Here is a 14854-nt window from a genome sequence, read left to right on the forward strand (position 1 = left end):
CTGTGATGCTGCATCAGCTGCAGTTCAAAAAGAGGCGGTGGCTGATTCACATGTGTCAGAGGAGGCATGTGCTAGTCTTCACTCTGTTGTGGCATCTCTAGTGATGGGGGGTATACAGCTGAGTAGCAGCTGAGTGGGTGGGATAGTTGGCCTAGCTAAATTGTGAGAAAAAATGGGAGAAAATTTGAAATAAATCTTTTTAAAAAATCAAATTAAAAAAATGCAGTGTTTCTTTAATTTTTTTAGTCTTTTATTTCATCGCAAATAGTATGAACCTGAGATTTTTTTTTTTTTTTAAATGGGGCAAGAATAGGTTTAATGGTTTTGCACTGACCACACAGCCCCACAGCATGATGAAAGAAGCGCCACCAAATTTTACTGTGGGCACCAAGTTTTTGTCCTGGAATGCTGTGTTCATTTTCCTTCATGCATACCACCCTCTAAATTACTCAATTTTAATTTTATCAGTCCACAGCACGTTATTCCAAAATGAAGCTGGCTTGTCTAAATGTTCTTTAGCATACCTCAAGTGACTCTGTTTGTGGCGTGTTCACATAAAAGGCTTCTTCTGCATTACACTTCCATACAGCCTCTCCTTGTGCAAAGTGAGCTGAATAGTTTAAAACGATGCACAGTGACTCCATCTGCAATAAGATGATGTTGTAGATCTTTAGAGCTGGTCTGTGGGTTGACTATGACTGTTCTCATCATCCTTCTCCTCTGACTATCTGAGATTTTTCTTGGTCTGCCACTTCAGGTCTTAACTAGAACTGTGCCTGTGGTCTTCCTTTTCTTCACTATGTTCCTCACAGTGGAAACTGACAGCTGAAATCTCTGAGATAGCTTTTTATATCCTTCCCCTAAACCATGATGTTGAGCAATCTTTGTTTTCAGGTCATTTGAGAGTTGTGTTTTGAGGCTCCCATGTTGCCACTCTTCAGAGAAAATGCAGTAGAGGAGAAAAACTTGAAATTAGCCATCTTCACCCTTTCTCATAATTGGATTCGATTGTGTATGTAGGTCAGGGGTCAGTGAGCTAACCAAAAATATTTGTGTTGAAAACGACAAGGCTGCCCAAATTGATGCACCTGCCTAAATTTGTTTAAAGAATTATTGCACACTTTCTGTAAATCCTATAAACTTCATTTCACTTCTCAAATATCACTGTGTTCATCTGCTGTAGCTTTACCAACCGTATCAATCAATCAAACTAATCTACAGTCTTCCACATCCAAAGATATTCATGTTTTCTAATTCTGAAACTTAGTTTTTTTTTTACATGCTGATCAAAGCCTTAATCATTTTGTCAAAAAGGCCTGGAAATAGCAAACATGTAGGCACATCATAAAGCTGTGCATTTATGATGGGTATGTTATTCATGCTCGTGTATTCAAACCAATCAGTGCAGCTTCAGCTGTCAGTTCATTCATTTATATAACAGTGCACTTAGCGTTAATCTGTTTTCTTGAAGTATTCCTTTTTTAGTGCTTCACATCTTTTCAAACACGATTGTGCCTCGGGGATCTTTTAATTATCAGAAAAAAGCACATTTTAAAAGGATTAAAGTGGATGAAAAGTAACACTTGGTAAAACTTTAATCAGACACATTTAATTTTGAGTCTTTTAACTGACTCCTTTGATTTGTTTTTTTAAAGGTTGCGCTTTAAAGCTTACCGATGAGTTACTGCTTTTATAACTGTTTAAAGCTCACTAAAACATACTGACGAGCTGAATAAACTAATGCTGGCCAAACTATATCACTGTAAACCGATGGTGTCGGAACCGGATATCAGGAATAGGTGGATTTGCCCGCCCCCCCCCCCCCCCCCCCCCAAAAAATTATACTACAAAAAAGCAGAAATTGTTTTAAAACTTCTATTTTAAAAATGCACGAAAATCTTCACCCAAGCCATGAAAAGCAGCCCCTCTCAGGAGCTAGTTTCTAAGTAAAGTTACCAAAAGCAATTATCTCCGCTTTTATCTAGAAGACCTCGCAGATGCGCTGCCGAGAGGGGGTGCTTTTTCTGGCAGGGGTGCTAAATTCGGCACAACAGTGGCTTTACACGCAAGGTCAGTGATGAGAGCAATGAATCACAACAATACCAATATAATGCAATAAAAATATATGATAATGTCTTGTTCTGCTAACAGACTAGGAGGGTTTGGGTTATCTAATGTTTATAGTAACTGCTGCTAAAAATCTCTATGAACCGTAAAGTTATATTCTTTTTAATAAAAGGACAACATCGTAAGAAGTACTTTTAATAGGAAAAATTTAATACACAAATTTAAGACCAAACGCTACGAGTTTTTTTTTTTGTTTGTTTAAAGAGTGGAGTAAATGTAAGTATACAACAGAATTGACATGCCAATAATAATAATAACCAAATCTGTTATATTATTTTAAATATTAATTGATAACTGATCAGTTTTTTGTAATATATGTAAATAATTCAGACATTTCACGCATATTTTTTTCTAGCAACAGTAAATGGAATGTGGAGTTATATGTTTGGTTGCATTTAACTAATAAAAAACAGAAGTACAGAAATTTTTTAGCAAATGTGTCCCTCCACCTTGCTGTAACCTTAAAAAAGGGTACCATAAAGTATTTTATGTGGAATCTACTTAAAGCTGATGTCCGTAACTTTTGGGATTTGGGGGATTTAGGTGAGAATGGGTAATTGCTCCGAGCATGCAGAAGAATCATTTTAAACTGGGCGGGTGTGATGCGGTCTCCTTTCAGAGCGGATAAATCCGATTCAAGGTTATGTTCAGCCAGAGAGAGAGAGAGAGAGAGAGAGCTCAGTCAGAGGAAAATGTCTTCAGAGGATGTAAGAGTTGTTATATACGGTTGTCAGTGTAAATACTGTATATTAGTTTTTTTTATATTTTTAGTTCAGTTACATATTGTGATTGTTTTGTTTAGCGTTTGTAATGCAGGTTAATGTAAAAAAAATTGCAGTGTGAAATAGTATTCCATGTTGTAAAGAATAGTTTGTACATTTTAGATGAAATACTGCCACAGTGTAGAGCGCAATTACAGCCAACAAACAGTTGGCTAGAAAACCAAATATGGCAATATGCAGTCTGAAGGCATTTTTTATAAGCAATCATGTGAGAATAATAAACAGTCACCTTTACTTACCAGCTGATAAACTAGCTGACACTAGCATTAAGTATAAATAGACAGTTAGACTGTAGCTATTTATATTGTTTGCAATAATCATATATATATATATATATATATATATATGAGCAATAAATAATAATCAGTAGAGGGCAAATGTTATGTATTGCACTCTCAGAAATATAGAAAGCTCTGTAGCCACTAGGGGGCGAATTAGACTTATTAGGTGTGTCCCAATTCAGGGGCTGCATCCTTCGAAGGACGTGGTCTACGAAGGTGTGACCTTCGAAGGACGGGTAGGCTGCAGCGGCTTTACTGAAATGGGACAGTCTACCCTACGAAGTACTTCCTGTTTCCTGTTTGAGATTTTACCCGCCACAACCGAGGTCAGAGCTGAAAAAATGAGCTAGAGATTTTGATTCTAGTTTTGCTTCAGACCACAAAATACCAAATGAATTAAGTCCAGGTTAATTAACTGTGCAATTACTTAAATGTTTTAAACATGAACGGGTGGAACTGAAAATAAACAAATAAAAGGGCATTTGAAATGAAGTTGAAATGCAAATTTATTACCTTCAAAGCATATCAGACTGAACACAAAATAAACTGTCTGATAAGCACAACCTAAATATGCTCATGTAGGTGCATTATATTATTATTTTATTATTATTATAATTATATATATATATATATATATATATATAATTTATTACATATATAGTATTATGTAGTTTATAGATATATAAAAAGATATATAAATTCTATATATATATATATATACTAAACAATACATTAATACATACAATATATAAGTATATTATAAGTATATAAGTATTTATATATCTATAAACTACATAATACTACATATATAAACTAAATAATACTTATATACTAAATATATTTGTAATATAATTATAATATAACTAAATAATATAAATAATATAGTATATAAATAATAATATAAATAAATATATGAATAAGTTATGAGTATTTATATATCTATAAACTACATAATACTAAATATACTACATAATACAGCTGACACCGCTATTTTATTTGCTGAAATAAGCCGACATGCAATGAATCTTGGGATACTGTGGGCTGTGAAGTATACACCCTGTGCATCCTTCGTTTCCGAGGAAAAGTAGGGCGCATTCGTCGGCCTCAAGGAGCCTTTGAAATGGGACAGCCTAGTCGCTCCGCTGTGACGTAATCGGCCTTCAAATGAGTCCTTCAAAGGATGCAGCCCCTGAAACACACTGACTCACTACCATATCGCCACCCAAACAGACTCACAGCCCAAGTATTGGGTAAGAACTTTGTGACTACACAAATCACCTTTTACAGTATAACCTTATATATATATATATATATATAGTATCTAGCAAGGTAACTACAGCAGCTACACTATGATACAGGCAATAAAATCCACAGCGTTTTAGAAGATAGTAGTAAAAGCCAAATAACTGAAATAGCCAGTCCAATATTAATCCTAGCGCGGACTCTCCTTTGTTTTTACTGAGTGAATGAGCTACTGAGGTCTGAGTTTCCCCAACTGAATCTTCATTGCTCCATCAAGCCGCGCGCGTTCAGTAACAGTAAGTTAAGTTCAAACTGCAGCGGCACGGCATCGCTGCCAGGCCCTTTCTCCAACACACAAGCAAGTTTATTAAAATCCATTCCTTTATCGCCCGGTGAACCCTGCTAAAATATCCAGCTCAGGACCAGCCTGTCCTCCGTCTCTGCAATCAAACAGAGAGGTAATGTAGAGTAAAGGAGTAAAGTCTGAAATAGCTGTACTCGTTTTCTCACTCTGTAGTTCAGCCTGTGGTTGGTGTCCGCATGGTGCTGATTGACTACCGCCTAGCAAAACTCCCTTCTCATTTGCATTAAGTTGAAAATATCTCAACTTTTTTCCGCTGTTGCCGCCTCTCTCTCGTCAGTAAGGAAAGTAGCTATTGGCTGTCCTAAAAGTCGCTAAATGACGTCATCGCCTAATTTGCATAATACATGTTTTTGAAGCTGTAAAGGATTAACGTTGTGGGAGAGAAAAAAGTGAGTAAAAAACACCATAAATATGTTAGAAATGTTACAAATGAACTCTTTAAATAGGGAGCTTTTTAAATTAGCTTTTTAAATAGGGAGTCATTTCTTAAAATAACTATAAGAGAAGCAGTTAGCCGGAACTGTTATTCTACTTTTTTTTTTTTTTTTTCTTATTTTTTTTTTTTTCAAACCTATTATAGACAAATTGTTCAATGATAAGGTAGCTAGCTAGATGTTCAGCTTTTTACAAAGAGGCAGACACTGTGGAGGAGGTGAGTGACAGGCTACGTGGTGAATAAGTGACTGAGACTGTGTGAGTTAAATTCAGTGATTTTTTTTCGTGTCACATTGAAGATGCGTTTATATTTACATCCTGTTCTGTAAATACGGGGCGGGGTCAGTCAGCGGCAGCTCTGGGCATGTGCAGTTGATGTGCAGCATGGATGTGGAGCGGTGTGGGTGTGCTCTGTATGTGAGTGTTGTGGGCGGGGCTCACGGGTCTCCAATAACACCGCAAAAACTCGCTAGATTGGTCGCTAGTCGCTTTTTTAAAAAGAAAGTCACTAGAGGGTCTGAAAAGTCGCTAAATATAGCGACAAAGTCGCTAAGTTGGCAACACTGGCCAGATCCTCTTTTAGAGGCTATACATGTGACTTAAAGACACGTGACGTGGCCAAGAGAACTCCCAGGAAAAGGGACCCGAAACCCCAATATTTAGAATAATTATATTAGGCTTAACAGGGCTGGTCATTTCAGCACACTGGTATCATTAAACACAATATATTATCCCTTCTTCACTCAGAAATGCCCCTGCTTTCAGTTTAGAAACTAAATACTACAGACTAGGGGTGGGCGATATTATATCGTATACAATATATCGTGACACAGAAATATCATGATATTAAAAATCCATATCGTGATAATAGGGCTGTTCTGTCTTATAAGTAGTCTATTATTTTCTATGAAGCTTTAGGTGTATTTATTGTATAATTGTTTTAGTTTGCAGTTTATATGCATGCACTAAATATTCTGCAATATTTTTTGCTGCATTATATTATTTTATGCTATATTATTTATTTTGCCACATTATGATTATGCTGTTATACTCTTATACTATATTCCTGAAATGAATGAATTATTTTAGTTTTCCTATATCGCCAAGTATATAGTTATCGCAAAAATACCCTGAAATATCGTAATATTATTTTAGAGCCATATCGCCCACCCCTACTACAGGCAGCCGCTTTAATAAGGGTCAATGGAAAATGTTACCTTGATTTTTTTTTTATGTTTTCAATGTTTAAGTATATGAGTAATTAGATAGCAGAGCAGGTCTATGAAGTGCTCTACATCTGAAAACGTGTAGCTTTGCAATACCAGCAATGAAATGTTCTAGCAGAATAAAACACCAACATTAGACCCTCTATGTTGGCAAGAATACAAAGAAATTGTAATCTTATTACTATCAGCGTAATGGAAAGCTTTTGAAAGCTCATTATTTTCAGACCCTGATTGTTGCCCAAGCCCCCTCTACTAATGCATTACATACAAACTGTAATGAATGTGGATATGCTTTACATAACCTTAGTCAAGGAACCACTTAACCTAATAAGTAAATGTAGCACACATGTAACAGGTAAAAAAACATATATAAAGGGGGAAGATCAAGTTTGTTCTGTAGTGTAATGATAACCTTGTGGCACCTTTGTCCCTGTCAATTTCAGTCTGTATAATCCAGCTTGGTAGGGTTGCTTTATGGTCTGTAATGACTCAAGGCACCCTTAAGTACTCCTTTGTTCCTGTAGTACTCATAGTTTTTTCATTTGTACTTGATGGTCCATGAACAGATGAATAAACCCTTATATATAACCTTTTAAGAAATCCAAGGATGCTTTACAACAAGCACCCTACACGCAAATAACCCATACAGTTGAGAATCAGGAGCTAATTGCACACTGTATACTCTGTACACAACCACCAAGCACTAAGAGCTTTAACCCAGGATGGAGTGCCAAGCCATATCTACATCCTGTGCTGTAAAAAGTATTTTTTTTTTTTGTCATGCCTACATTTTAACATATCAGTCTGGAAAAAGTTATTAGAAAAGTCATTAGAAAAGATAACAAGGAACACTGGGGAAACCTCTCAGGAGTGAAGTTACTCCAAAAGAGCATAGAAACTAATCTAGGAGGTCACAAAAGAACCTAAAACAACATCTAAAGAACTGCAGGTCTCACTTGCAAACATCTTATTGATTATTAGGATTATTAAAAATATTCTGTACTATTCTGGACTGACTAGACAAAAGTGGAACTTTTCAAAGACGTATGTCCAATTGTCCAACATTTGACGTAAAATGAATACAGCATTTCATAAAAAGAACATTATACTGAACGTAAAACATGGTTTGTAAAACAGTGTGATGGTCTGGGGCTGCTTTGCTGCTTTAGGACCTGGACAATTTGCTGTAATTGATGGAACCATTCATTCTAATCTTTACCAGACAATCCTGAAGGAGAATATCCAGCCATCAGTTTGTGACCTTAAACTCAGGAATACTTGAGTTTTGCAACAGGACAATGATCCAAAAGTACACCAGCAAGTACACCTCCGAATGGCTCAGAGCAGAACAAAATTTCTCCACAGAGAAGTCTCACTGTCAGTAAACGGACAAATACCAAGTTGGTTTGAATAGATTTTTTTCTGTAATAAATGTAATTATAATTTAAAAACTGTTTTATATGTACTCAGCATATATTTGTCTGATGTTAAAATGTGTTGGTTCTTCTGAAAATGTAAATGAGATAAAAAACAAAAACAAAAAGGGAGAAAATACTTGTTTCACAGCACTGTATATAACTTTAACATGTTACCATTGTTAAAAGAAACTTAACAATAAGTTAATGACCAAACGTTTCCAGTAAAGATTATAAAAATGTAAAATTATAGTAATTCACTCTGGAGAAAGATTGCAGCGTCAAGAGCTTATTGAGGCATAAATAAATACATTATAATACTGTAATTATTGTTTCCAATAACCATATGTACTATATATGTTTGGGGGGTTTAATTGCCATAGTACTGTGCAGTTATAGGTATCCATACACTGTAAATGAACTGAAAAATACTGCCATCAGAAACGTTGAACAGTTAATTGTGGATTAACTGGGTTTGTCTCTACTAGCTTTGCGCGTCTAGAGACTGAGATTTTAGCCCTTACGACAGATTCTTCCACCTGTGAGCTGTGGATTTTTTTTGTTGGGGGCCAGAAGGAGAAATATATTTGAAGTCACGGGCCACAAACTCTGTAATAAAACAAATAATGAAATATACCACTTTAAATAATTTCATTTAATTATTTCATTTACACACCATTTTACTTGACTTACTATCTTAATCTTTGACAGTCTTGTATAAAATAAGATTTTTCAAGTTGATGTTTAATTTCATGATGTCTCTTAATATTAAACTCCTTAATTACGGCAACTTTTGGACTCTTTGGCCAGTTTTTCTGCGCTAGAAATGCACACTCTCTCCACTTTTAGACTCTTTGGCCAGTTTTTCTGCGCTAGAAATGCGCACCCTCTCCTCTTTTAGACTCTTTGGCCAGTTTTTCTGCGCTATAAATGCGCACCCTCTCCGCTTTTAGACTCTTTTGCCCCGTTATTCTGCGCTAGAAATGCGCACCCTCTCCGCTTTTAGACTCTTTTGCCCCGTTTTTCTGCGCTAGAAATGCGCACCCTCTCCGCTTTTAGACTCTTTTGCCCTGTTTTTCTGCGCTAGAAATGCGCAGCCTCTCCGCTTTTGGACTCTTTGGCCAGTTTTTCTGCACTAGAAATGTGCACCCTCTCCGCTTTTAGACTCTTTGTCCCGTTTCTGACACCTAGCGTTCAAACTTTGAATCTCACATTATAAAAACCTGCTTAACAGCGGGCCAACTTTCATTCTATTTCTAAAATACCAGAGAAGCAGCCAAGAGGCCCATGGTCACTCTGGAGCAGGGGTGTCCCGTTTCCTTTTTTGGAGCGGCCCGCGGGCCGTAGTTTGGACACCCCTGCTCCAGAGTGACCATGGGCCTCTTGGCTGCTTCTCTGATCAGTGCTCTTCTTGCTTGATCTGTCAGTTTGGGTGAACAGCCATGTCTTTGTAGGTTTGCAGTTGTAGAATACATTTTCCATTTTTGGATGATCGATTAAACAGTGCTCTTAGGGAGAACCCTGCTTTAAACTTCACCACAAATTTATCTCTGACCTCTCTGGTGAGTTCCTTGGTCTTCATGATGCTGTTTGTTCACTAGTGTTTACATTGTGCATACATTTAACTAATACATTTTTGCCTAGTTGTTCTTTTATAAGGATCATTCCACCCCATGGAGCTTCTGCTACAGCTACAGCACCAGTGGAGCAGTAGAAGGTTAGCTCTTCAGGGAATCAAACACGGGTCTTTCCTGTTGCAAGGCTACTCCTCTAACCTTCAGGCCAGAGCTACATCCTTCCCAAGTGTGTATTCCTTTGTACTACCATTCGATAGCAATACAATTTGCTTTCTTCCCTTCTAAACATGTAAGAAGGTCACTGAAGCTTGAAGAAAAAAAAAACATTTGTGAGTTGTGAATAATAGAGGTCAATTATGGGTTAATTTGTAGTGGTGTCAGCAAGCACTACAGGTCACCATTTGCTATGTTGACTAAATACATATAAATGTTCAGATATCTTGAGTGACCTGCTTGTAAGTAGACTGTGATTGGCTGCATACATTATTATCCACCCCACAGGACCACCACAGAGCAGCTGTGTCTCAAAACTGCAGTAACACTGATTAGCATGGTGTGGTGTGTTAGTGTGTGTTGTGTTGGTACGAGTGGATCAGACACAGCAGTGCTGCTGGAATTTTTAACACCAATTTGGTCGCACATGCAACCTAATTTCTCAACAGTGTGGCCATTATTTTTTTTCCAGTCACACCAGCGCTACTAGCCGTCTTCTTGTGGTTCAAGGCTCATATCCCTGTGTAAACCAATCAGAGCGAGTGAAGGGCGGAACCCCACTGTGATATAATTATATTTCAACATCACTCAGAATACGACGGAGGCTCTTTTCAACATAATTCATTAAGAAAACAGTGATTAATTTAGCTCAGAAATACTGTTAGCATGACCAGTTAACCGTTTGAGTGTTGATATGGATCTGATAAAAAAGGGAGGGGGGGGGTAAAAAAATTCAAGGGGTTTCTTTTAACAGTGCAAAACAGCATATATTTGGAATATAACCACATATTGTAAAAGAATTAGTGCAAAAATGTAGAATGCAAACAAAAACTAAACAACAAGAAATGATTATGTATGTATTCATTTATCTCAGCAATAAAATAAAAAAATGTTTTTACCGGAAAGATTAGGGAATGTTTTAAGGAAAACGGTGCTGTAAAAGCTCTGCTTTTTGTAAAATTGCTGTTTGTATTTATTGTAATGCTTTAGTGTTTTACTGAGCTAATAAACACTTACTTCACAGATAAGAAGCTTTTTCTTTCCTGAATTCCCACAGGTGCCTAAAACTTTTGCACAGTACTGTATGTATGTATGCCCCCCCTCCGCTTGTAGAACAGCCACTTCTGAACAGAGGCTGTGCTTCTGACTGGTTGTGAGTCTCCGTGTCATGACCGATGAAAGTCGCAGGCTCTGTTTAGAAGGAGTGACTGTTCTCCAGCGGAGGGGGGCAGCACCGCAGCGGTGTCTCTGTCTGAAACAAATCACCCGCCTTAATAACTCACCTCAAAAATACGGGACAAATCGCGTCCCGGATCAATTCAATACGGAACGCGTATTTTACTGCCCAAATACGGGACGATTCTGGACTTTTCTGTATTTTGCCAGTTAGCCGTTAGCATCTCCATTAACACCAGCAGTCCGTTAGCCTAGCTAGCACTGGAACGACAGCTGCATTCCGGTGTTGTAAAGGTATTAACTACAAACTGGAGTAAACTATAGTCATAATCCAGATATCCTATAAAAACACAAAATCTACAAACACTAAGCAGCACAAACACAGTAAAAACATAAATTGATGTCGCTCGGAAATACAGTTAGCCGATTAGCCGCTAGCCACTGCATCCACTATCCACTAAATTTCATAATAAAAGTCATCAAATCAACTTTTAGACTTGTAAACACTTGTAAACCAAGAACAATAAAGAAAATCTATTCTATTTAATTTTGACTTAACTAGGTACACATTTGATCAAAATATGGCCAAATATGTAAATTCCCTTAATAATAGCATCTAATTTTAGGCGTTTTAAAGGTTTTAAAGTTAGTCTAGAGTCTTGTAAACCATAAAGTCTTTGGGAAGACCCTGGATTCTACATTCTCCTGTCTGTGTAACACAAATTAAATGCAAGTTGTCGTTTGACAAATAAAATATATGTAAACCAGTGGCGGATGCTGGTCTTTCAAGGAGGGGAAGCTTAACATATGTCGTTTTATTTATAAGTAAATTCTACTCTCCCTGAGATGTTTTTTTTTTGTAAACAAAAGGCATTATTTTACTACACAACAAAAAGGTACCCATTCTTTACATTGAACAATTACATAAAAAAGACCCTATGACATGAAGAAAGTTGGTAAAGGAAAAAAATGCAGGTAAATTTATTTCCTTTTTGAACAGTTTTAATTTCCTTGAATAATCCCTTTAATATGTTTAATTATTTTAATTATTTTTAATGATAACACAATACTTACTACTTGCCCCTGTTCATTTATGTCCTGAGATAGTTTCATCAAGAGGCATGGCCATCAGTACATTTTATTTGTTACAGCACTTCCAGTCAGCCAGCTCACTTCATCAAACCAGAACAGCTGAAAATACCTGTTACTTTTCCCCACCTTTTACACCAAATTAATCTGATCAGTTGATCTGCCCTGCTGTTTAACTCTTAAGTTTTTCTTCGTAAGGAAGACTATCAAATGGCTTCTCCAAAATCCGTCCACAACATTAAAACTGTCTGACATCATGTGCAGCTTGCACTGGTGTGTCCGTCTGTGAGTGCTTTGTGACGGTGTAGGGGCTGAGCAGCATCCGCTGGACAGAAACTGCGATAGAAAAGAGTGATAGAAGTCAGAAAGAGTAACAGAAGTCAGTCTCCAAACACAAGCAGCTACAGAAAAGCACCAGAAATAGAAGCTGAATTTGTCGCTAGTCGTTTTTTTAATAAAGAAAATGCCGCTATAAGGATTAGGAAAGTCTCAGTTTCAACTCAGAACAGAAAGAAAATGCTCCCAGCGCGCATGTTTAAACCCAAAGATCGCTGATTCGCTCATTTCGCTGTCAATCAAAAAGGGACTCCGCCTCAGACAGATCATCCAATCATCATGCAGAAGCTGAGCGTACCAAAATTTGGTATCGATCCAATACCAAGTAAATACAGGGCCAGTATTGCGGATACCGATACCAATACCGATACTTTTTACTACTACCATCTACTTTTGTGTAGGGGAGAGCAATGTATCATTATTTATTTAGTAAAACAACATTAGCCTATCCAATGCTGGAGATGACTAAATCTTACTTTCACTTCACTATAAGCTAACTGGATATTGTTGCACATGCTGAAAAGCTTCTGCTAGGGACCTCTGTCTCGGTGCTGGGGGTCTGCTTTCCCTCATTTCCTCCTTCCGTTTGCTCTGCAGCTCAGAGTTCTGGTTGGGGTGTGTTTTTATGTGCTTATATAAATTTGTGGTGTTGCCACAGTAACGAATTTGTTTCCTGCAAACATCGCAGGTTGCGGGAATGAGTGAGAGGAAAGCCGCGGCGTTACCAGTGATAAGAAGCTGATTCTGAACTTTCAGCGCAGTGTAGCGCAAATTTAATCAGTGACATGTACACACAACAGTATATATTTAATCACTTATTCTTTTACATTTTAGGGGAAGCTGAGCTTCCCTTGCAGTCTTAGAGCAATCACCACTGATATAAACCAACTTCGGAATCACAGCAGAGATAAGGACAGCCTCTTACATAGAATTTTGGTCAGTAGAACATTGTCTAAACGTTACAGTCAACATTCTGTGAATGTTCAATCTATCAGATGTCTGGATGTTCTTAGAACGCTTTTATTTAACGTTTTTAAACATTGCTGCAATGTCAGTGTTTTAATTTGTGGTTTTGGGAATGTTACTTTTACTTTAAATGTTTCCATAATGTTCGTATTCATCTAGCTGGCAACTTTATGCAAGAAGTGTTTTAATACCTTTGTGTTATTATATCACATGTTTTCAGAACGTACCTGGAACATACAATGTTACAGGTTAACCTACCTGGAACCTTTTCAAAATGTTGATAAACGTTCTTATAACATTCTCTGTTAGCTGGGTACCTCCTTTCTTCATCTCATCTCTCGTGTAACAGATTGTATGTCTCCACTTCTGAGAAGAACACTAAGGTTAATATCAGAAAAAAAGGTTAATATCAGTTATGAACAAGGTCATTAATATCTCTCTCTCTCTCTGTTTCTCTCACTCTCTCTTAGTGTGGGCGCACTGGTGGGTTTGTCCATTGCTGCTGTGGTTCTGCTGGCCTTTATCATCACTATCTGTGTACTTTGTTACCTTTTCATTGCCACCAAACCCAGAGGATTGGACAATGGTCTGCCTCTCCAAGTGCCAGGTATGGATCTATTACTATAGACATACATTAATACCTGAAATGTGTTCCTTTTAAGTAATGAAACATACCAGTCCTGCTGAAATTCTATAAACATTTCCTAACCTTTAAAAAACTCTTTTATTTTATTGAGGTCATTAACTGTGCTATAGGTGAGGATAATGTTTCAGTGTTCTCTGGTACACGGACACTCGCAGTATGCAAATTAGTTAATCAATAATACTGTCCCCTTGGTGACATCCAACCATCTGCATCTCACTATCTCACTATCAGAGCCACACTGCTCAGAGACCAATCAGCTCTGCCTCCCCTAAACCCATACATCACCCAGTGCCTCTCCCAAACTACCCCTCTCATTTTTTTGCAAATTTTCATTCAAATTTGAGCTGAGAGAGGAATTTAAGCAACAGTTTGCTCTTACTTCGTTTGTGTGGAGTTTACTCCATATTTTGAGTACATATTTCTTACTCTGTTACATAGACTGTACAAAAGATGGCCGAAATGGAAGCTGCCATCTTGTGTGTAGAGTAGAGGCAAAGTGGAGCCAGAACAGGAGCAGCAGAAGTGGGAGGTGAGACCGCGCCGTGAGAACTGCCCAAACCCCGCCCACATGTCTGAGACCCCCTCCTCCCATATTGGGGACGCCCACAGCCAGCGCGTCAATCACCACATCGCCACAACCCTTTAAATATCACAAAATAACTCCTATAAAACACAGTAAATGTAAAGAAAAACACTGGGGGCTATGAACACAGGAGGGGGGCTTGCAGAATGTACAGAACCCAATTTCCCCCAAAAAATAACTGGTTGTGTAATTTTAGATTAAAAATGCCATCATCTCCCATTCAAATTAATAGAAATAAGGAGGGTTAAAAGTTATACCGGAGCCAGCCACCAGAGGGCAAAAGAGACGTAGTAGCTTCACTTTTCAACTTTTACTGTCCATACATTATACTGCTTATATACAGTCTAATGTCTGTCTATCCCTCTGTGCCTACCAGGGCTGCCTCCCACACTGAAA

At 37.6% G+C, this 14854-nt stretch overlaps 1 protein-coding gene across 1 annotated transcript in view; it reads left to right on the forward strand.

Moving 5' to 3' along the window:
• The window catches only part of LOC103033099 (protein shisa-like-2A), a 35887-nt gene that overhangs the window by 12318 nt on the left and 8715 nt on the right, over positions 1-14854 (forward strand). Inside the window, exon 2 of the mRNA XM_007233108.3 lies at positions 13700-13836. Within this exon, the coding sequence (XP_007233170.1) occupies positions 13700-13836 (137 nt within the window). The remainder of the gene's footprint in view (positions 1-13699; positions 13837-14854) is intronic.

This window comes from Astyanax mexicanus, chromosome 13 (genome assembly GCF_023375975.1).
Source record: "Astyanax mexicanus isolate ESR-SI-001 chromosome 13, AstMex3_surface, whole genome shotgun sequence".
NCBI lineage: Eukaryota > Metazoa > Chordata > Actinopteri > Characiformes > Acestrorhamphidae > Astyanax > Astyanax mexicanus.